The 25,483-nt window shown below is 37.1% G+C and overlaps 1 protein-coding gene across 1 annotated transcript in view; it reads right to left on the reverse strand.

The window, feature by feature from the left end:
* The window catches only part of LOC134535628 (sodium channel protein Nach-like), a 180,817-nt gene that overhangs the window by 46,056 nt on the left and 109,278 nt on the right, over positions 1 to 25,483 (reverse strand). The window contains exons 6-7 of the mRNA XM_063374806.1: positions 15,699 to 15,828; positions 5,643 to 5,919 (exon numbers count right to left, since the gene is read on the reverse strand). Coding sequence (XP_063230876.1) covers positions 5,643 to 5,919; positions 15,699 to 15,828 — 407 coding nt within the window. The remainder of the gene's footprint in view (positions 1 to 5,642; positions 5,920 to 15,698; positions 15,829 to 25,483) is intronic.

Genomic DNA, 25,483 nt, shown 5'->3' on the forward strand with positions numbered 1-25,483 from the left:
ATGGGCGCTAGTGCATGTAGTTGCTGAAAATGGCTGCGAATCAGGCAAAGAAAGCCTTTTGTGTGCTTGAATACGCCCGTAGCGAATCGGTAGTGAGTGTCCAAAGAGCTTTCTGTGGCAAGTTTAACACAACACCACCAGTTTACAATAGTATAATGAAGTGGTACAATAAATTCAAGGAAGACAGCTGTTTGTGCGACGCAAAACGGTCGGGTCGGCCAGGCGTGTCACAACAGACAGTGGATTGTGTACGGGACGTAATGGTGCGGAGTCCCAAGAAGTCAACTTATCGGGCTAGTGCAGAATTGAACATCCCTCAGCCAACAGTGTGGAAAATTCTTCGTAAGCGATTAAGAGTGAAGCCGTACAAAGTGCAGCTTCTGCAAGCCATCAGCCAGGATGACAAATTGCTCTGACTTGCCATGCAGAACCATCTTGAATACGATGACTTTGCAAGAAAATTAATCTTCAGTGACGAAGCCACTTTTCATCTCTCAGGAAGAGTCAACCGACACAACACACGCATATGGGGGACAGAGAATCCACATGCAACTCTCGAACACGTACGAGATTCGCCAAAAGTTAACGTGTTCTGTGCCATGTCAAACAAGACAAATTATGGCCCCTTCTTCTTCGCTGAGAGAACTGTCACTGGTAACACCTACCTCGACATGCTGAAATTGTGGCTTATGCCAAACTTGAAGCTGATAGCAGGGACTTCATCTTATGTTCCACCTCTACCACAGAACCTTGACGAATTGAGACACCGCATCGTAGAAGCTGCTCTTACCACCACTCCTGATATTCTGGGTCGGGTATCGGCAAAATTGGACTATCGATTAGATGTGTGTCGTGTGACGCAAGGTGGACACATAGAACATTTATAACTAGTGGAAAAAAAAACTTTGAGAGCTTTTCTTTTACGTGGTATATAATTTGTTACATAATTCTTAGCCATTATTTCACTGTACCGATTTTTTTTTAATGTTTCACGGACTTTATAATTACCCTGTATTTTTAAGTTATCAATTCGTGTAAACAACCTGCCACACCGGTCACAAATTAATATTTTGCTATGTGGGCTTTTAACAAAACCATTCTTCTCGTGATATCTAGCATTCTTCCTCAGGTCAAACTTCTTGCTGCAGTGACTACACTTATGACCATTAGATAAATTTGCAAGCAATGTTCCGAAATCCATATCAGCTTCTGGGACATATACCAAATACATAGTGTTACGATTAATATTGTGGGGAAAACTGTGTTCTTAAGGGATAGCCCAATTAAGTTTTTTTACATTTTTATTGAATACTAATATTTACATTAATAATGAATAATTGTACTTAAATATCATTTTCGAGTACAAGTCACAGGCACTTAAAAATGTTTATTCTCAAGTCACTTAATGTCCATCTTCTGGTTTGTACTACAACTCTATCCTGGCACAACAACAACAAAAATGTTCACAAACTGACAGAAGCTGTTTTTGTATTATTTTATTATTATTATTATTATTTTGTAATAATTAGTTTTAATTGACTTTATTTTAAATTTTAATTTTAATTTTTTTTTAATTTGGTGAATTTTATTAAGGAATACGTTCGTTTGATTGCTCCGTATGCTACCGTGACTGCTGGAACCAACATGTCTATGATTTTTCAGTAAAATCATCTGCTCCTTCAACCTCGCTGTAGCTTGCAGACAGCAGCTCAGTAGCTCGACATGTGACAGTCCGTGAGGGCTGCTGCAGCTGGTGCACTGTGGACAGCACGCTGTTTCTCTGCAGCTCTTGTAGATACTGCAGGGTACATAACCTCACTTTTACTAGTGCGGTGTACTAAATCGGCCTAAAAATACGCTGATACGTAGTAACTGTTGTTTCAGCATATCTCAATCAAGAAGCTCACCATGCGTTTTATTTTTGCCAATGCCAATTTATTTTAACAATGAAATTTATAAAACAAAAGATACCTATAAATAACTGGCTTGAGTATTCCCGCACTGTATCGCGATCTCGAGATGCCTTGTGTATAAAATAGAACGAAAGGGCTTTAACCTACCTCATTAAGGAATGCCTGAGTATTCCCGGCCTTTCTCCCCGCCGCTTCTCTGAGGAGCTGTTCGATCGCATGCTGAACGTGTAGCTTTCTTTTTAGGGAAACTGCTTCGCTGTGTTCTTCCTAGCAGCACTTCTTCGTCTTGTAGACGAGTCTTTTCATGTATGCATCATAATAATTATGGATGAGTGACAGCACTGACTCAGCCGTCGAGTAACGGAACACAGCAGGTCGGGACCTGTCCGCATGTCTCTGCCACCCGGCTCGTATGTCACAGAGTGCGTCGAGTCACGCGACTGGCTGGCTGGTGGCTAAACTATCGAAGGGCTACTGTGCTACGTTGTGGCGTTCGCATAGCCGCAATAAATATAATTGTGTTGGATTTAGCCATATTTTAGTGGAGAAACATGTTTTAACCCAGTTTTCTTGCAATTTTACACTGTTTCTTGCGTTCAAAAAATTACGTGATATTTGATGAGACCTTCTCTCCCCTTAACGCCTCACATAATTAATAGACGCCCCGTAGCCAATGACGATGCCACACACGCAGTCACCACTGAATAAGCGAGCAGTATAGTGTACCGCGCCGAGATCCTGCTCAAGAGGAAGCAATGGCCCATGTCACCAGCAGCGCCTTGTAAGAGTGGATGTGTCAATGAACCTGTTCCAATGAATACTGCATTTATAATTTCACATGGCCACCCATTCACCACTTTTTTAAATCAGCCTCCCTGGTGGCTGTAAAAGTCAGTGAATTCACTTATGCCTTTACATGACGTCCGCTAGCCACTAAGGTGATGATACGCCCTGAGACAGAGTCCCGTGTCTAAACTGTATACTGGCATACAGCCGAATTGCTGGTTGGCGCCCTAGGCAACATCATCAGTACCACCACCAACACAACAGAAGGTGACCGGACAGCAGTACGAATGTGTTTAAGATATAGGTAGATTTACGAAGATGGTTACAGAGATACCTACGCAGATATTACTTAAAGCATGTTCGTCGATGTGAATGAAGTTGTGTGTCGTATTGTTCATCGATGCTGGAGAATGTTTGTCGAATTGTGTGTTGATATTTTAAAATATGCTACGAATTGTCGATTGTGTAGAAAAAAGTGTGTAATTATGTGCAGCCAGGTTCTGAAGTTTCTTTGGTTCGGAAACACTTGGTGTAAGAACATTTGATAAACTTGATGTACTTAAAAAATCTCTTAGTTGGGATGAAGTATAACGAGTTTGGTCACTGGAGGACTCTTTTACATGTGTTTGTCTAATATCCAATCAACTGATTTGTTTCAGACAAATTGTGCAGTAAAGGTTTGTGCCGATAAATAGTACATCCCAATATATATTTTATTTATTTACTAATTTTCTTATAGCATTTTTTCCCAAACATTTACTAGACATGGCCGCAGTGCCAGGTTTTGCAAGCGATGGCATGTGTCTCCTGTGCTTTTTGCTTTAGGCACATACTGTACAATATGTACATTGCATTTCGAGATGGCTTGTGCCACCTCGCTTGTAAACACCAGTCCTGTCCCTATGCTGTGTAGGACTATTGTGTGTGTGCATAGCACAGCTCCCACAATGTTAGCACTTTGCCTACTCCCTCCCGTCTTCAGTGCCCTCCATCTTTCTCTCTCCCAGGCCCACACTGTATGCCTGCAGGACACATCAGACCAACTCCCTGTTTCCTTCGGGATGCTCTGTTATCGCACCCTCTGTGAGCCAAATGTGGAACTACCTTTCCCTACCCTTGGTCTGCTTTCGTGTTTTCTATGACATCTCCCGACCCCATTTGCAAATAAATTCAGGCCCTCTATGACTATTTCATTCTGCATGTGACATCTACAGATCATCTTGCAAACTTCTCTATGCTTTCCCTCTAAACCGTCATATGCCCCTGAGGGGTATATTTAACTATGCTCGACACCTGCCCTCTAGAAAGGTGTTATGACTACCACTCCTATCCCATTGATCTTCTTTGTGTGTACTTCGAGAGAACTGTGAGAGAAACATTAAGTACAGGATGTACTATGTACGATGTAGTATAGTAGTATTATTTTATTTCTTCGCCTAGTCTCGGGAATTTTCTTACATAAATTTCTTCAATGATGCAGATTCCGGATCCTTAACCCTCTTCCTTATTCCATGAGGTGGTAACTGGGTCTCATCACTTTAAACATTTAGCCCGTATTTGGCTTGGTAATGTTCTATTAAATTTTATCTTATCATTGCATTTAAAATAAATTGTTCTTAATGCCCCTATCAGATTTAATGTGTATGATATTGTCACGCGATAAAATTTTACATGAAGGGTTTATTGAACTTGGCTTTATGCAAGTAGTGCTTTTTGAGTCCGCTTGAGTTCCTGACGCTTGCTTGCGACACTCGGGTGTTGTATTTTGTCTTACTGGCGCGGAAGATTGCTAATGCTCTCTGTTGTTCTGGGGCGGTGGCGTGATTCGCCGCCCGAGGGCCTGGCCAGCTGCGCGGGCGGTTGCGACATCCTGGCCTGGAATCTCCGGGAGCGTTGGCCGCCCTGGTCGTTTTCGCTGCGTTGTTGTTCTCGCGCAGGCGCGCGCCTGACGTGCTGGTGTTGGTGTCGCAATCTTGCGGAAGAAAGGCGAGTCTGGCATGACCGGTGGAGAGGGGATAGCGTCGGTCGGCGGCATGGCGGTTGTGTTGTGAAATCGCGGCCGGGATTTTTGCTTTCGCCTGGAGTGTTCTCGACGTGATGACGATGTGAGGGGGAATTAATAAATGGGCCACCCTGGGTGCGCCCGGTGTGGTTCTTCTCAGTGAGGTGTTTGCGGACTGTCGGAGCCCCTGGCTGGTAGCTGCGTGCTGCCGTCCGGAGAAGGTGTTGTAAGTAATGGCGAACTCGTAATTATCCTTCACCTCGTGTAAGGTATGTAGGAGTATTTCAAATAGTGTTAGGATGACTTAACTTTTTGATTCATTCCAGGAGTGCAGGCAGTTTGGAACACAGGAATGTTAAATGTCTTTCGTTAATTTTAGCCTAAGGATGGGTCGAGGTGTGTGTTGAGATTAAGCATGTTATTTTAAAAATTAATACTCGTGCTAAGAAGAGGAAAAATTGTTTATTTATTTCACAGAACTATTTATTTGTTTATTGTGAACAGAATAACTTGACATTATTTATATTATTAATTTATTTATTTAGTTATTTATGTGTTGGTCTTAGTTTACCGGAAATAAACTTGAAACTATGTGGGATGAATAATACTTTTTTTTTCTGTCAACACCCTGCACCCCCTGTCCCAAGGAGGTTAGACATTCCTGTACCAGCTATACTGCTACCCCCCCCCCCCCACATGTTTTATTTAATCTTAAGATGTTATTTTATTATTTTTATTTTGAGTGACATTTTGTAGATCTTGACGGAGACCGAGGGCCTCCGCGACAATATAAGATGCCTTAACTAAGTGAAGAGATAACATTATTAGTTCATAAATAGTAAAAAATCAGTTTGTTATAAAAGTAGAAGTTAAGAATAAAAGTATTTCATCACACCCTTGTGCACAAATGTTGTGAGCCAATGAAGAGCCACAACACTCACCTGATGACGGGTAGAAGAAAGGCACACAGCCACACAGCTTCTTGGCCCTGGCCATGCGACACTCACTTCTACATGCAGTGTATGTGTACATGGGGCTGGTGTCCAGCTTCACCTCATCTTTGTAGATGCACTGTCGCTGGCTGATGGACAGCTGTCGAGTGTCTTCGGTGGTGTATGTTTCCTTCAAGGAGAATGAAAGTTTCGATACATGACGATCCCACATGTGTTGGGGGAAGATGTCCACTACTGGGATGTCATCTGCAGGAAGAAGGTACACCTGCAAAACACCAGGCCCTACACTTTGTTGAACAGTTTATGTGAATCACAGTTCAAAATCTCATGACTAAACTTTCAAGTAAACAGATGATGGCATTAATTGGCCTATTCTTATATTTTCTTGTGTGATTGAATTTTGTGATTTAATATAATTTCTTGGACATACACCATTGAAATTTTACAATGTTTGTCATGGAAAAATTTCAAGAATGCAACTAATAAATAAAAATGAAAACAAATTCCTTTCACTGAATTCTTGTGCTGTGTGATATTTAAGTTTGAATATGTTCGTCTGTACTGTCGTCTATGTGTTGTCCATGATACATGTTCAGGTTCATTGGTGGGTTTATCTGTTTGTTTCACAAGGCTTATTTAGGGTTGTTCTCTGTAGATTTATGATTTTATTTGTCTTTCTGAGTTATCATTCTTGAATTTTTGAATGACAAACAGCCAAAACTGCGATTGTGTATGTCCAAGAAATTGTATTAAATAAAAATTCCCCATTGCATTATTCATTTAAAATACGAAGGATACTTATGATGATAAAATAGATGAGACATGTGAAGCCAAATCTACTGAATAGCACAGCCATTTATACTTTTGTTAAATAAATGTTTTGAGTTTTAAAATTATAGTAAAGGATTTCTTTTATATTTTAATTATTGTAATGTACTAGGAATACTAGAAACGGAACCCAACTTGAGCGGGAAAAATTGAGCTGGTATGGATATGAGAGGAATTAAAATAGAGTCCACAAAATTGTTGTTTAGTATATTTAGGAGGATTGATAATGTTGGTTTCTAACTACCATTTTGAGGGTTTGTATGGGGTGGTGTCCCAGAACAAAATCCATAGCAGAGCTGCTAATATGGAAAAAAATCTAAGGAACTGTTACGAGAAAGCTATAAAAATCACGATTCTACACAACAAAATTCGCCAGGAAAAAATGAGAGACAATAAAAAGGAATAAATTACAAACACAATGACCTACAACTGGTTACTACATTCTCTGCATCTCGTGAATACTAATATCTCACACAGTGTTAGGTCCACAAGTCTGCAAGAATACTCAAGAACTACCAGTAGGGAGATTGTGATGTTGATTAACGCTGCCGGTAGTATGATAGAAAAAAGAGGCGACAGAGAGTTTTCAAAGATGGCCACTACATGAAGTACAAGAATCAAAATGAAGACTTATATATTAACAATATTTCAAAATGCCACAAGTGTTCGTGCGGAACCTAACTGACTCTGAGGAGCAGAAAGGAATCTCCGGCTCCTGGAGATGGGCTGAGTGGTAATAAGGGAAGGGGGTTAATATAAGATCATATCATGGTATGGCATGGGGAGGGTGAGGTTTAGCCCAGTAAAAGGATATTCACAGACCACATCTGATGTGGGTTCATCTTTAACCAGAGCTAGCTGGGTCTCTTTTAGCGATATAATCCAAGAGTTTTAAGCCCCTTCTAAGTAGTGATAGATAAATTAAATATAAAATCATAAATATATATTGATCATTATAACCAATACAGCAAAAGACTTTCTTGAAATGAGATCTGAAAAAAAAAAATCTTTTTCTTAAAGAAAATTATTTTTCAATAAATTTCTATAACTAGAAAATTCAAAAATGTTCTTTAAAAATTATGGACAGATTGAGGTTTCTTCTTGTACTAATAACTGAATTAATTAATATACAATATTCGATGATACAGTTTCTAATTTAGCACTCTTCACTTTCAAAGTTCTAGGTTAGAATTCTTCTACCTATATGAAATGGTGACCTTACACTGACCCTTCGTCGAGATGCTAAAAAGGTGCAGCAGGTTCAGCGGTCCAGCTCTGGCGAAGTCAGGAGACTCCTGCCCAGTGGGGCCTACACCTGGTTCGCGCGGAGGCGGAGGTCGACCCGAATGAACGAGAACATTCGGGGGGGGGGGGGGGGGATTTGGAGGGAAGTGGAATCGTAATGAGAGGAGAACCACGTGGAAGGGACCAGAAGCATTGGGCGAGGAAATGGAAAGTAAAGGAATGGGAAGAGGGTTGAATGTGAGTATGGTTTAGAGAGAGAGGTGGAGATACAGACTTGGAGGGAAGAAAGTAAGGGAATGGAAATTATGCAGGAGTGAGAGCAACATATCAGGAGTAGGCTCAATATCACTCGATCTCAAGTAAAGCTCTTCTGTTCAACAACCCAGTACAAAAGCACTTGGGTTCTCTAGAAACTTGTTTCAAGCTCTTCTATAGTATAGTTCCTAAGGTACTACTTGTTTCAAGCTCTTCTATAGTATGGTTACTAAGGTACTACTTGTTTCAAGCTCTTCTATAGTATGGTTACTAAGGTACTACTTGTTTCAAGCTCTTCTATAGTATGGTTCCTAAGGTACTACTTGTTTCAAGCTCTACTATAGTATGGTTCCTAAGGTACTACTTGTTTCAAGCTCTTCTGTAGTATGGTTACTAAGGTACTACTTGTTTCAAGCTCTTCTATAGTGTGGTTCCTAAGGTACTACTTGTTTCAAGCTCTACTATAGTATGGTTCCTAAGGTACTACTTGTTTCAAGCTCTTCTATAGTATGGTTCCTAAGGTACTACTTGTTTCAAGCTCTTCTAAAGTATGGTTCCTAAGGTACTACTTGTTTCAAGCTCTTCTATAGTATGGTTCCTAAGGTACTACTTGTTTCAAGCTCTTCTATAGTATGGTTACTAAGGTACTACTTGTTTCAAGCTCTTCTATAGTATGGTTTTAAGGTACTACTTGTTTCAAGCTCTTCTATAGTATGGTTCCTAAGGTACTACTTGTTTCAAGCTCTTCTATAGTATGGTTCCTAAGGTACTACTTGTTTCAAGCTCTACTATAGTATGGTTCCTAAGGTACTACTTGTTTCAAGCTCTTCTGTAGTATGGTTACTAAGGTACTACTTGTTTCAAGCTATTCTATAGTATGGTTCCTAAGGTACTACTTGTTTCAAGCTCTACTATAGTATGGTTCCTAAGGTACTACTTGTTTCAAGCTCTTCTGTAGTATGGTTACTAAGGTACTACTTGTTTCAAGCTCTACTGTAGTATGGTTCCTAAGGTACTACTTGTTTCAAGCTCTTCTGTAGTATGGTTACTAAGGTACTACTTGTTTCAAGCTCTTCTGTAGTATGGTTACTAAGGTACTACTTGTTTCAAGCTCTTCTATAGTATGGTTCCTAAGGTACTACTTGTTTCAAGCTCTACTATAGTATGGTTCCTAAGGTACTACTTGTTTCAAGCTCTTCTGTAGTATGGTTACTAAGGTACTACTTGTTTCAAGCTCTTCTATAGTATGGTTCCTAAGGTACTACTTGTTTCAAGCTCTACTATAGTATGGTTCCTAAGGTACTACTTGTTTCAAGCTCTTCTGTAGTATGGTTACTAAGGTACTACTTGTTTCAAGCTCTACTATAGTATGGTTCCTAAGGTACTACTTGTTTCAAGCTCTTCTGTAGTATGGTTACTAAGGTACTACTTGTTTCAAGCTCTTCTGTAGTATGGTTACTAAGGTACTACTTGTTTCAAGCTCTTCTGTAGTATGGTTCCTAAGGTACTACTTGTTTCAAGCTCTACTATAGTATGGTTCCTAAGGTACTACTTGTTTCAAGCTCTTCTGTAGTATGGTTACTAAGGTACTACTTGTTTCAAGCTCTTCTATAGTATGGTTCCTAAGGTACTACTTGTTTCAAGCTCTTCTGTAGTATGGTTACTAAGGTACTACTTGTTTCAAGCTCTACTATAGTATGGTTCCTAAGGTACTACTTGTTTCAAGCTCTTCTATAGTATGGTTCCTAAGGTACTACTTGTTTCAAGCTCTTCTGTAGTATGGTTACTAAGGTACTACTTGTTTCAAGCTCTACTATAGTATGGTTCCTAAGGTACTACTTGTTTCAAGCTCTTCTGTAGTATGGTTACTAAGGTACTACTTGTTTCAAGCTCTACTATAGTATGGTTCCTAAGGCACTACTTGTTTCAAGCTCTTCTATAGTATGGTTCCTAAGGTACTCCTGGTGTACGACTCTCGCGAGTAGCCGGCAGTGTCACGTGACAAGAGACACCACGAGGGAGGGGTATATGCCGCTCGGCGAGATGTCCAATATTTCTGAACATGCGGTTCCAGCAGGGACACTCTGCTCCAATGCACCAGGAACAGAAACATAAATGGTTAGGAGGGAAATTGGGGGAATAACCAAAAGGAACAAGTACTTGGATGGTAAAGGGGGTGGGTAACATATTAAACACAAATTGCTCATTAAAAATGTATACAATGCAAAGTATACAGTAATCATCTATATAGCCTGGCACAATCGTTTATTAAAAAAATTTTAATTGGCTCACATGAACCTTTCGAAAAAATTTTCAACCCACGAAACTGTGGATTTATTTATTACATGCCAATAAATCCCTTGTGGGACCAGCATATACACCCTTGTGAGCAGAACTGGTTTGGTGTGGGCTCCTAAGCCATAGCGAAATAGATATGCCGATTCATTGTGATCTGGAGATGTTTTAGGTGGGGACTACAATGAGAACCTGATGCCACCCAAATCCCGATGCTAGAAGTATCACAAGGTGCTTATCCAAGTCTATCACATTTATGAGACATCTCAGAAAAACCATAGAGCCTATGATTTGGTTGAAGTACTTCCAACTTCTACTAGCATTCCAGGATATTACCGGAGCTATATCACAGCTCACTGCATGTGTAAAATAAAGGGTTGGGGACTTCTCTGGGCATGCTCTAAGATATCAGAGCCACCAAGATAACAGGGTTATATAATGGTATAACCCAAGGATTTTAGCTATCTTGTAATGTTCAGTTAAAGGAGATATAAATTTATTTCCAATATGATCAATTGTGGATGCCAGCTGAAAAAAACAACATGCTACCAAACATTATGAGCGGTGCGATCTCGTCATTTCTAGCCCTTGCAGCTTCCTGAGCTCTACCCAAATCATCTGAAAAACTTTCAAAATTACAATTTCAAGAGGTTTTATTAGCAGGCAGATTGGGAATGGAGATTTCCCAAAGTTTGAGTATCGGATGCATGAGGTGCTGACTTAAATGTGTACAGAAGGAGAGGTGCCAGTGGCATTAATTCATAAGTAAATTAGTTCGAGATCCATGTCCTATTGTGTGAAAGTTGTAGAAAGTGGTCAAACATAATTTGAGGTTTTAATTACATTGATCTACTTGAATGCTTTTTGGGAATTTGGGACTACTAAATACAGCTTGCTTTGCCCATTCAAAGCACATTTCCTTAAGAAGTATAGACTGAAAAAAACTAGCATACTACGAAAATAGGAGTGCCAAAAATTGTCCACACTTGGTTGTAAATAACACACACTTGGTTAAAAACAAGAGCACACACTTGGTTGAAAAGGGCACACACACGTGGTTGAAAGGAGCACACAAACTTGGTTGAAAAGATCACACACATTTGTTTAAAAGAGCACACACACTTGGTTAAAAACAAGAGCACACACTTGGCTAAAAACAACAGCACACACTTGGTTGAAAAGAGCACACACACTTGGTTGAAAATAGCATACACACTTGGTTTAAAAGAGCACACACTCTTGGTTAAAAATAAGAGCACAGACTTGGTTGAAAAGAACACACACACTTGGTTGATAAGAGCACATACATCTGATTGATAAGAGCACACACAATGGTGGAAGTATCCATGTTCATCAAGAGTAGGAGAATAACAAGTTTTGACTAAATGTTCAAAAATAAGAGCACTTGTTAACCTCCTTGGATATTGCAAGAGGACTAAAAATATCGAGGTGTACGATATGCCAGGATTACACCGGGGGTTGAGAAGAATAGATTCAAACATTATCTCTGCGAGGCAGCTTACCTAGCTGAGAGTCAGTGTAAGATTGTACATACTGACTACATATTGTCTAAGACTGGGCCACACAACGTGGAGGGCTATCTTTGTAAATGTTTTATGTATCCTTAAATGCCAACTGAAAAAAATAGAGGAGTGAAAGTATTTAAATATAAATGGCCTCAAATTCTCAAGCACAACAATAATATGAGCTTTACCATATTTGACAGTATGGCATAATAATTCTTCATGTAGTTGGTAAGGTATTTCTTTATTCTGCAGGATATTACTTAATATCTGCGGGCAAGATGGGTCTTCTAGCATGAACTTCCTTTAAATCAATATCAGATTTATGATGTACTCTTTGGGTGGGAGCTGTCATGGCTAAGGCTTCCAAGGGTGGAAAGGTATCAACTTCAAACTCGTCAGGGTTGAACATTAAAGATAATTAGTCAGCGACAACATTCTCCAAGATCTTAAAATGATGAATCTGAAACTTGAAATGCGATTAGCATAGCACCCATCAACCTACTTTTCCGAGCTGGTGAGGTAGATGAACATCCAGCTCAAGGCCTGTTATCAGTGTAGAGATCGAATCCACAACTATCTAAAAATGACTGAAACTTTTCTATTCCTCGTACGCACCTAGATTATTTTCAGTCAGAGAGTATGCAGTTCGAATAAGCTATAGGTCTTAATTTCCCATTTTCGAAGTGTCCTAGGACACTTAGGAAGCATCAACCTGTAAGGCAAACCATTTTATTTAAATTAGGGAGTGTGAGAATAGGAGGGTATAGTTTTTGGATCTGAGAGTATGGAAGGCCTTATTCTGATCCTTTGTCCAGATGAAATATTGATTTTTCATCTTAGGGAAATTGACACGATCAACTGTGGTGGCAAGGTATAGGATAAATCGGACGTAATATCCTAAAAGGCATTTAAATATTTGAACTCCCTCTAAATACTTGGGACAAGGAAAGTTCACAATCAGATTTACTTTGTCGGGGTCCATGATAAGGAGCCCACAAAAATAATATAAGATAAACATGTAACATGAGATTGGACCAAAGATGTGCCTAACTACCAAGCAACACTCCCATCAGCATCCTGTTGAATTAGAACTGTCCTAAGGGTTGGAGTGATATTGTATTTCTACTATCAGGATTTATAAATCATCTGTGAAAACTTTAGTTAAGATCGGTTATGGAAAAAATGTGTATTTGCCTAAATGCTGAAAACACTTAACAGTGGGTAAAGGAATCTATGCAAAATTCTACTATTATTGAAGGGAATGAAAGTTTGTAGGGTGAAGTATGGTTATTTCGTGACACAGGTAATTTCGTGACATTTTTTATGACGTTTGTCACGGAAATACCAGTGATGTTTTGGAGCTGCTGTTTGGCCTGGTAGTTCAGCGGTCTCCACTAGATAGTGTTGCAGGCATCGTTTGTGCCTTGCAATGCATCAACGCTACAAAACAAAAGTTTTCCTAATAGTGAGCATTGTGTCCTTGTGTTTGAATAAGATTTTGCTAATTATACTTTGAATACTTAGTCATAAAAGGATCAATGTAAATGGTATGTTAGCATTTAACATATAGATTTGTAGGTAGCGTAGCCTTCCTAAGCCTCTTACAGTGTGAATAATTTTATAATTTTACATATATTTGTACATTTGTTATTGCTTTTGTTGTTCATGGTGTTTCTTAGCACATTTTGCCTTGATAAAAATATGTTTGCAAATCTATTAATATGAATTAATCTTGTAAGTTTTCTAACCTTTTGAGAACATAATTATTATAAAAGTTAATGTTGTAAAAATGTCAACCATACTTTTGTTACACGTAGAACACTAATTTATGTGTGTCACGAAATTACCTAAGTCACGAAAATGAATTTTTCTTTTTTGTTTTACAGTTGAAAAATGAATAAAGAAGTAAATACAGGAAATATGACTCCAGTCAGTTAATTGTCGCAGCTGATTTAGTTAAACAGCAAAACTGTTCAATTTACAAAGCCTCCAAGGAAATGGGTGTGCTATGGAGTTTACTAAAGGATTATCTAAAAAATAATCCTTGTAAAAACACAAATGAACATTTGCCAAAACTAGGAAGACCATTGGCTCTCACTTCAAATCTAGAAATTAGTTTGTACAATTACACAATTCAGATACAATAGCTAGGCTTTGGTCTGATTGTTTCTACAGTGAGGAAAATAGCGCATAAACTTGCAAAAAGTGCTGGCCATGAAAATTTATTGAATTCTGACGGTGAAAGTGCTAGCAAATGGTGGTGGACAAATTTCAAGAGTCGGTACAACCTCTCATTGAGAGCTCCAGAAAACCTTGCAGCGTACAGAGCAAATTTTTTTCCAAATTTCTACCATAAAATTATGGTTTTCCAAAATGGCGGCCGTAATGAAAAGTGCAACAAAGTTTTAAATGATTTTTAACTAAAATTTAATTAATAATCTTTTTATTAATTTTTAAAAATTTTCCCGATTTTCTAGCATGAAAATTACGTATTTTCAAGATGGCGGACATTACGTCATACTAGGTGACGATATATATATACTTGGACATAAGTGGTGGGGGTCAGTCTGCCTGCAGCTTCCGTGGAGGAAGGATCGGTAGCCATTTTTATTTTTTTGGCCTCACCGGGTTCGAACCGAAGATTCCGATCTCCATGTCATAAATGTATTTTTTTTAAATATGTTTTATTAAAATTTTATTAATTGCATTTTTTTTTGTAAATTTTTAATTTATTTTTCATTAAAATCGGATAATAAATAAAGATTTTCAAGACGGCGGCCGTAACAGAAATTGCAACGGTGACGTATTCCATTATGGCATATTCCATGATGACGTCAGAGGCTTATCGGAGGCTGTAGACATAGATGCTTATGCCTCAATATGGACATTACTAGCCGCTATGATTTTTAAGGACTAAAAACTATAAATTTTCCCTAGAAACGGGAATTTTTCCCTCAAAAAAAAAAAAATTATAATTTTTCTAAATTTTTGAGTTTTATGGCGGAATTATTTCCAAAAAAAATTGAAATTTAGGCGAATTTTGAGGAATTTTGGGCAAATTTTGGTAAATTTTGAAGGTTTAAGGTCAAGGTCAAGGTCAAGGTCATACAATATGGCCGCCGTGACTTCACAATCCAAGATGGTGGAAAAACACCACCACCACACCCTGAACCCTGGTGCCGGAGGAACTATTACATACTACTCCTAATAAAATAATTTTTTCCACAGTTACTTTTCAATAGGAGACAAGCGATTAAACCTACTCTCCAACATAATAATAAACAACCAGAAGCTTCATCTGGTTATCCAAATTTTTTGACACCCAATGGGCTCCCCTCTGGCCTTGGTAAACACTAATTTTTTTTTTTCTGTTGATGACCAGCACATGCTTCCAAAGTATGATTTTATGATACATGTTAATTTAAGAGGAGCTCAACATAAGTAGCGCATGTGTCACACATTCAAAAGAGTTCGACTGGCAAATGCGATAGGTCAAAATACACCATCCTGCTGGTGCTTGAATCTCCCGGCTAGACAGGCTGGGGCGATCTTCTTAGGTCTAGAGAGTAAGTGAATTTAAAGAAAAGGTCCCAGTAAGTTTTAAAGTCAATAATATTTTTAATAGTACCTTAACAAAACGGTAGCAACAATACTATTAAACAATATAAATAAATTATGCCATTAAATGGGCCAGTAAGTGACACACAACAAAAAAATGACAGAAAAGTTATTTTTTAGATTTCAAAATATATGGTTACCTACTTTTTCTCGCGAATGGCTGTTAAAAATTATCCGAAATTTTGCGATTTCATAGATTAATTCCAACACAAATAAACTTAAATAATACATAAACATACAAACTTTGCTCTCGTTCTTATGAAAGAGCATATCTGACCTTGACTGGGGCACTCGATGAGTCTTCACCCTTCATCTTCAGGTTCTTCATGTTAAACTTGAGTGACCAGCTTTCGTCCGTTGCCGAGATTGTCTTAGGTGAAAAAGTTAGCTCTGCATTGGAGTGGTTCCTGAAAAAAAAACAGGCCCTTGTTTTAAGTGTTTTTTTATTATAACTTTCCTTTAATCATCCAACAATTGTTTATATTTATTGATTTTTTCTTCGGAAATCCTCTCTGGTACAAGCCTCACCTTTGTTAATCATTTTGCTATTGTCGTTACGTGAAAATTGGCGATATTTAGATTTTCGCTTTTCTACATTTCCATTAACTATTGCTACTTATAGATTTTTTTAAAGGCGTCTCTAACAGACCATTTTTTTCTCAAGGAAAAAAATAAACACATAAGAAAGTAGCAAAAACTCAATTAAGTACCTTTGTTAAAAATGCGAATTTTTCAATTGCCCTCTTTACTTACCACTTTTACCGAATTATCTGGAAATAAAATGTGAAAAAGGCTCATGTTAAATGTAAATAGGGCGAGTAGTGTTATAAGCCTTATTTTTACACGTAACTTTATTCCCTTACACTGTCATACTATTTTCTTAAATTATTTTAAGACTTTAAAAATGTTTGATGACAATATCATAAACTATTTTATTCTAAAACAATTAATATCATAAGTTTTTATAGATGTGTGGCTGATAATAATAAATGGCGAGTGTCAGCATTGTTATGAAGATATCAGAATGCAGCAACTCTTTTATTCGTGTGCATGTGGCAGTCCATGGGTGAAATGCAAATTTTTGTTGTTGTTATATTGCTACTATTTTTACCCAATGAATACGGCACCTACTTTTATTAGTGGTTTGGACATATTTTAAGAATAAACGGAACCGCAGGTTTACTTTTATTAGGCCCACGAGTGAGTTTTATTAATTTTGCATTGACTTAGCTTATCATAATTAAAAGTTTTAACTTCACATCCAAGGACGCAGAGAATTATACAGCTCACAAAAATAAACTCAATAACATTAACTCTATGCAAACTTCCAATACCTAATGAAAGTGAACGAGATAGTATAAAAACTTATTCATCATGAGCAAATATAAAACTCATTGAAAAATTCAGTCACCAGTGATGAACATTATAATTTTGTTTTAATGATTTGCAGCCACTGGATTCTTTCTTACGTAGCCAAAATGTTAGTGGACCACATCTGTCTGTTTCTACGTCAAATTTTATTGAGGCGACATTAAAAAGCCATATTGTTACCTTCAGCCCTCAGGTAGACTATAGTAATTATAATTCGACCCCAAGATTATTGAGGTGCTTTGAGGGTTAAAATATAGAATACAACGGAAATACGGAAAAACGCGTGGCGGCATCAACCTGTATGTATTCCCTCACGTGAACACCGGGGACGTAACAAGCGTATCAGCGTGCCAAATAAATAAATAAGGCAGCAATTATTTCATAATAAGAAATAATAGCAAATTTTAAAAAACCGTCAGAAGCATGGCATTTTGTCCTTGTCACTATAATTTTTAAATTCTTTAACAATGTTCATATGTAACTCTGTGGTGTCAAAAGGTGCATCACAGAATCACAGTTAAAAATCGCCAAGTGTGCCTAATACTTACATGGGTAACCACAAATAGAACCTGGCATGCCTTTGGCACTATATGTTTTTTATATATAAAACGAACATTGAAGACAACAAACTTTGTATGAAAAAAGTATTGTTATATAGGTCCCCGTTTTTAAAACGGAATAAAATTATTTATTTATTTCTTCTAGCCCCATACAGATATATAACCCTATACATATTCCTAACCCCACAGAAATTGTTCTGAATATGTATATGTGATTTTGAATATTTATTCGATACCTATGAAAAAACTTGTAATATTTCAAACGAAAAACGTGGGTCGCATGCAGTAGATAATTCATGTTCTCCTCAGTAACAATTGTATTGCACTGCAAATAATATGAACTGTTGTGTGAGTTTTCTCCATGACAGCTACTCCCTACACTCCTTACAATCTAGTGAATGTCCCCCCCCCCCTTCACGTTATTCCTTTTAAATAATACAAGTATTTTCGTAGCTATTAAAAAATCACAATCAAAAATTTTCAGGACAGTCTGCATGCTGTTTTGATGCGGTACGATGTTATAAATCTGTGCGAGGCTAGAAAAAATTATTTTATACTTTTTAGTCGGTTTTAAAAAAATGTAATACATTGAAAAATTAAATAATTATGTTCTGATTTTTATTCTTGAGTTTGTGAAATTATGCTATCAATTCTCAACATATTGATGGGATTATGACAGAATCAGTGAATTTCAATCAAAAGCTGCACTTCATAAATATTAAATTGGCTATGATCTTCATTGGGTCTGCCATCTGGAATCAAAAATGCTTTGCGCATAAGTCAGTTGAAATCATTACCGCTCAAAGTAATAAACCCAGTTGGAGGACCAAGACAACGATTAAATGCAATAAATTCGTTGTGAACTGAAATTTATACATTATATATTATTAGCTCTTGTTCATATATTGTTACGAACGCAGACAGGACCGCGACGCGCGCCAGGTTCGGAGCTGGCTGGCGGTCACGCACTGCCACTGACGTCACGCACCGTCCACGCATGCCTGGCCTGATTACAAGGGTCCTCGCTGCCCACCCCTTTCAGCACCCCGCGCACCATCTCACCCCGGGCTATTGTCACCTCCATCAGCCTGGGAATTCCGAGCTTGCAGAGGCCGCCGCGGGGAGTGGCGCGAATAAGCGTCGCTGTTCTGGGTGTTTCGGGCGTCGGGTCGGCCCGGGATCACGCGACACGTCACAGCCGCTCTCGTCCCTTCGAGAAGGACGCCACGGGTATATAAGCAGCGACGCCGGCCTCCGAGGGTTCGGAGAGATCTGAGAGTAGGGGAGAGGGTCTCCCCCTCGGGCAGTGATGCTGGCGACACCCGTGCTACCAGCAGGAGGTGAGGAGGGCAAGTGGCCCTTGCTGAGCGAACCGGACCTATCGGGAGGCGATACCTGCAAGTGAAGGCCTGGTGAGCGATAGTTGGACTGCACTGCGGCGCGGTGTGGGTGAGTGTGCGAAGGAAGCGGACAGAGGCGGACAGAAGAGCGAGCCACTGTCGATCCAAGCTCCAGTGGAAAGTGTTGATGTTTCAATGATCAGTGTAAGACTAATTGTTGTGGACAGAGATCTTGAGTCCAGTAATTAAATTTTGTAGTGTAGACATTTGTAATAAAATATACTATACTAATTAAATGGGACTATCCCTTACGAACTCACCACATTATAAATCGTAACTATATATCTATATAGTACATATATTTTATGACTGTTTGTTTGTTATCCAATTCTAAGCTATGTTCTGAGCTATCTCTAGCTCATTGAAAAGTTAGTTTAAAATCTTTTGCAAAATTTGTACCGAATAGGTAAATAATCAGAGAGACAAGGAAGCGAGTGAATATTGCTTTAGCAATATTTAAGTTCTGAGCCATGTTTAAACTTTCAAGTTTCTAGCTCATCGGGAAATTAGGTTAAAATTGATTGAAAATTTTTACCAGACAGACAAGAAAGCGATTTAATAAAAACGTGGTAAAAAACCTGTTAAAATACAAAACATTATACTGTTTCAAGGTTATTTATTTTTTAAGTGTTTTTTTCTTCTAACCGCAACGTCTTAATTTTTGAACTGCTGCTAGGAAAACTTTTACTTTTTATTTACCATTATAATAAAATTATAGCTACTTTACGCAAAATTGTATTATTTATTGATATTTGTTTAGCTAATTCTTATAATAACTCTTAATACACAATTCTGCAATTTGTTTCGTTATTTCATAGGTACTACGTTAGAATTCGGACTTTAAATGTTATACTTATATTAAATATAAATAAATATGGAAACAATCAAAGTGATACATTGGTTGCATGTTCACATATGTTGTATGTAGATATATAAAATAACCGTTTCTTCTTGTTTGTTTTTCATACAAATCTACAGTTTTATTTGAGCTTAATGAAATTTTACTCACTTGACCTATAAAAAAAGAGGAAGGCCACTATATAAGTAACATTTCGAAAAATAGCCCCATCTCATTCCCTCCCTCCGCCATCCACAATCAAAATACAATTTTGATACTTATTTATAAAATTTTGCACACTTGACATTCAAAATAAAATAAAAAATACTGTCTTCATCAGACGTTAAAAAAAATACAATCACATATCCAAAAGTTGTTTATATTTTTCAATTTTAAATATTTTACTCTAAAAAATTTAGTCTTTTCTCACTGTGTGCAGCCCTGACAACACCGGGTTCTTCGAATGTGTGTGTGTGTATAAACATAAATAACCATTGTTGTATTAAATATTTGTCGTTGACATAAATTGAGTGATTAATTTTTTTGTTGATAATTTTAACTATTAATTACAAATTAAATTCATTTAAAATCTAAAAGGAGTTTAACTTATATCACTTGTACATAAGATATACACATAAAAAAAAGTATTTAAGACGCCATATAATAGGATATAATAGGGGAGCAGAGCAATTAGATTCAGAGGACGATTCAGCAGCCAAGACACGTCAACAAATTAAGAAGATTTAACATAAAAATGCAAAAAAGTCAACAACTTTAGCTAAACAAGAAAGAAAATGGATGTGAGTACTATATATAATAGTAGTTCTTATGGTAGGGTTCAGGACTTGGTGTTGAATTCGGGGTCAGTAATATTGGATTTTGACGTCACAGCGGCCATCATGGATGACCTTAATCTTCAAAATTTTTCCAAAATTAGCCAAAAATGTTCCAAAATATCTAAAAATTAATCAAGCATTCGCCAAAATCCGCAAAAAAAAAAACATTTTTTAGGGGGTAATATGCCACAAATCTTTTTAAAAATTTTAAAAAAATTTCTTTTTCGAGGGAAAAATTCCCATTTTAGTCCCCAAAAATGTCAACGGTATGAAAATTCCCTAAATTGCTTAAAATCCCCATGAGCAAGCCACCCCAAGCTGCCGAGGTTATGAACTCGACCATAACAATGTCACTGCCGCCAGCTTGAGTTATGACTTAACTATTGCAATTATCGTTACGTCGGCCATCTTTAAAAACCATATTTTTAATGCAAGTAAACCAGGAAAAAATTTAAAACTAATAAAAAAATGGTTGTCTGTAAAGTCGGTTTACGGACGATAGTTTAACGTAACAACGTCATAACAAAACATTGATGAAATGATTGCATACATTTATGAATAAACTTGAATCATTTTTATTAAATTATCACTATTTTGTATGGATACAAAGAAGGAGTGAAATTAAATCTACAATTTAATTGATAAATTTACTTTTATTTGCACTCATTAATTCAAATATGTTTATTACTTTAACGAAGAGATTATTTTAACTATAACTTTTATACATGTTTGCTATTTAACTTCTTCCAATCTGTGTTATTCTGTTAAGGATAGGACGATGATAGGAAAAGTAGGAAACGAATGGGAGTGTTTCAAGGATTATGTAAAGGAAAATGGCTTACCCAACACCAAGATTAAGTCAAAAATAATATATTTGTGTCACGGACTCTGCAGCAATGCTAGGAGGAACGGGATAGCAAAGAGCAATGAAAATGTTACATTGAAATGCATGAAAACAGAATTACGCCACGGACTCGGTCGCAATGCTAGGAGGTTCAGGTAAGCAAAGAGAAATATAAAATGAGCGTAACGGGACACAGCGAAACGGTACAATGTGCGTAACGGGACACAGCGAAACGGTACAATGTGCGTAACTGGACACTTTATCGTGCGTGCAGCCGGCGTTCATCGATTTGTTAGACGTTGTCACGTCAAAATAAAAACTTAAATATATAAAGTGTGGCCCTTTTGAAAATATGACGGCACGCCCGCAATATTGAAAGTACGTAATTATCATCGGAATAATTATGTAATTAATAAAAAATCTTATAAATAAAAAATTTAATAAAACTATAATTTAAAACGCAATAACGTCATGGAGTCCTATGTTCGAACACGGCGAGAGCAAAAAAAAAAAAAGTCGATTGATACTTCCTCCACAGAAGCCAACGACAGACTGACCTCCCAACACAAATGCCAAGGGATATATCGCCAGCTAGTACGATGTCACGTCCACCATTTTGTTTTAGTCTGCTGGAGACCACCATTTTGCATCTGATGTATTGTTTTCTTCTGCTAGAGTGCGCTATCGCCATGTTAATTTAATTTTCACGTGCATAATTGCATTAATCATTTATTACTGTGGCTCTCGCAATGTTGGAAATCTGTATTTATTAAGCTATAAATTAGTGGAAAAAACCAAATTTCATCAAAAAATCTGCAATCAATATACTGGTTGATTTGGTTAAATACTTTTCTTGTTTAAATACTTTATCGATAGTAGTATGTAAATGGGACTCCAGCGCCTGGCTTCTGGCTGAGGATTGAGGATTTTCGATGCCAATAGTATGTATTGGGGGCTATGAGCCCTGGCTTCTGGCTGTGGATTGTGATTGTCGGTCCGCCATGTTGGATTGTGACGTCACGGCGGCCATATTGGATGGCCTTGACTTTGACCATTGACCTTGGCGGACATTTTGTACCGCCATTTTGGATTTGGGCGCCATTTTGTTTAATGATGTCATCGCCGCCATTTTGTTGTATGATCGCCGCCATTTTGTTTTATGATCGCCGCCATTTTGGCTTCAGGAACATTCCGTCATTTTTAAATTTGCCGTTGCACTTTTCTTTACACATGCTATCTTTAAATTTTTATTTATTAACAAAAAATTTAATTTTTTTTAAATTGAAACAAAATTTATTAAATAAATTTTAATAAAAATCTTTAAAAAAAACGTTACAATTACTGTTACGGCCACCATTTTGAAAATCTGGTTTTTATGCTATAAATTCCGAAAAAAATCCAAAAAATATTTTAATAATTGCATACTACAAATGTTTAGTTACCTAATTGTTTACGGTCCTTGATTCGACCAGTAATTTATTAATACATTTAAAAAATTTTAATTAAAAAGTAATAAAAATGTTTTACAACTCACGCGACATTCTGAATTATGTCACCACTTGTATCAATCATCGTTAAAGGCGCCATCTTGAAAATCTTTATTTATTTTCCAATTTTAATGAAAAAATTTCCAAAATTCACCAAAAAAGTAACTTATTAGAACACCGATTGATTAGATCGATTCCCATTCTTGGTTCGAAACCGGTAAGAGCAAAAAATAAAAAAAATAAACGACAGATCCTTCATCCACAGAAGCCACCTACAGACTGACCTACCACCACCAATAACAAGCAGTGGCGTAGCCAGAGGGGGGGCCAAGGGGGCCATGCCCCCCCCCCCCCCCGAAAGTTAAATCTTATTTTTTTTAATATAAAGTTTGCATAAATAATTGTTATTTATTTTAAAATACTCTTACACTTATCTTATTCATACAACATTTTACCTCAATTTTAATATTTTAAAATGGTATTGAGGAATAAGACAAGTAACATTTACTCGGTTCCAGTGCTTAGTCTAAGGAAAGCTGGAATAACTTTGTGCTTCATAGGAAGGAAGTTGTTGGCAGGTCAAACAGCTCGTTGTTACACGTAAAGTATAGATATGTGCGGCAAAAAAAGGAAAGGAAGGAATTTAATTTCGTATTTTAATAAAGTGCCGAAGCAAGACGGAAGTGGAGATATGACAATGACAGGTGTATCAATACAGGTAAGATTTGTAACTAATAAGTTAATCACGAGTTGGAAGTTAATATTACTAAAATACTAAGTTTCCATAAAGGTTCGATAACATTTCTAAAATGTTTAACGTTTTCAAAATGACTACGGAAACGGGTTTCAAAACGTTATGTCTCAATGTCATTACACCAATTGGAATAGTATCTAACGGACTGAGTCGAACATAAAATGCTATGGAAACGCGGATCGTATTGGGAAGGGATGGAAAGTAAATGAAATATGCATTTTTTTTTCCGGCTACAGTTGCCACGTAATCAGGAATAACAACACTTTTATCGTGTCCATTAAATTTACTTGCGGAATTTAATTACATATGTGGCAGAATGAAAACAGCTGTTTGTTTTTATTTATTTGTTTATGTTATGTGAGCCAACATAAATTAAATCACGCCAATAATCCAACACGCAAATATGTCATGCGAATCGAAGTAGTTTTTAATCGGACTGAAATTTTCTATAGGAATAGGTATTGTTCACAATCTAGATTCAATAACCAAAACGTTTTGGTACCTACATGGAAACAATGTTTTTTATTGTTTCATATAGAGATGGACGAGCCTTAGATTCTTGAGCCGACCCAAAATGAGCTACAGAAAAACAACATAAAATCAAGCCGGGCAAAAAAAAAGATCCTATTTGAGCCTAAATCAATGCCATTTATAGGAAGAAAAAAATAGTTTCTCTTTCATCATAAAAATTACGTTAATAGTTTTAGACGACAATAAATTTTTTAAAGGTTTCGAGTGTGTGAACAATTTCTTATTATTATTTATTTTTTATTACATTATTTACTTTTTTGAAATCTGTGACTTGATTCAGTGGTTAAAAATCAACTTATTTGATATAACATTTTATAGCTCATAAATAAAACAGCATAACATGCATGTGAATGGAATGGGGGAAACTAATTTATATACATCATTAGTCACATGTATGTTATTTATATTAACTGTAGTTATTAATGGGGTACTTTGTAGATAAAAGGTGTACAATAACATTCTGCATTTAATTATTAGGTTCCCTGTGAGTTATTTGTTTATGTATTTTACAAAGTTACGTATGAAGTAGACAGTCAAAAAACATACCGTAATTATTTATAATAACATAAATACTTTGAATTTGTTTATTGTGACTTTGCAAATGCTTTGGTACCCATGCTCAACCAATTAATCAGACAATGCTACAGAAGTGTCTTTACTCTTTATTTTGTACAGGCTGCTGACGAAAATAAAACATCGCAGTGTTCAGGTCCTTCTTTGGAACACAGACAATCTCTTGATGAACAAAGCACATTTGAAATGGCGAGTTTAAAAATGCAAAATAAGCATGACATCGGGAGTTACATTGACAGACGCAATGTAAGCGAAGATGAAAAGAAAGCTGTTTTAAAAAACACGTGGACTCCAAATGCTGAATACAAATTCGAAAGTCAATTTAAGGGCAATAAAAAAAGGAATTTTCAGATTAATATAAGATATTTTGATCCAGAAGTCATTGAACTGCGGGAAGATTTTCTGTCATTTGTTCCCGTGTATGATGTAAGTGGGGCTGGACTAGCAAATACTATAAAGAAAAAATTGGTTTCCCTTGGTTTGGATATGAACAGACTAAGAGGTCGGGGATACGATGGAGCATCAGCAATGAGAGGCGAATTCCGAGGTGTCCAAGCTATTATAGCAGAATAATACCCGAAGGCATTGTATACTCATTGTGCCTCGCATTGCCTTAACCTCTGCCTCAACGATTCTTCAAAGATCCCATGCATTCGAAATTCTTTTGGTATTATGAGTGAGGTGTGCAATTATTTTTAGAGCTTCTCCTCATAGAACACATGTACTGAAAACCAAATTAAATTCTTCACCACTGAACCACACGGGCCTAATGAAGTACTGCGAAACATGTTGGGTAGAAAGGCACGAAGCAGTTTCCCTTTTTGTAAATGCTCTGCTTCATGTGATTGAAGCTCTAGAACACATCACC

This window comes from Bacillus rossius, chromosome 10 (assembly GCF_032445375.1).
Source record: "Bacillus rossius redtenbacheri isolate Brsri chromosome 10, Brsri_v3, whole genome shotgun sequence".
NCBI classification, from domain to species: Eukaryota; Metazoa; Arthropoda; class Insecta; order Phasmatodea; family Bacillidae; genus Bacillus; species Bacillus rossius.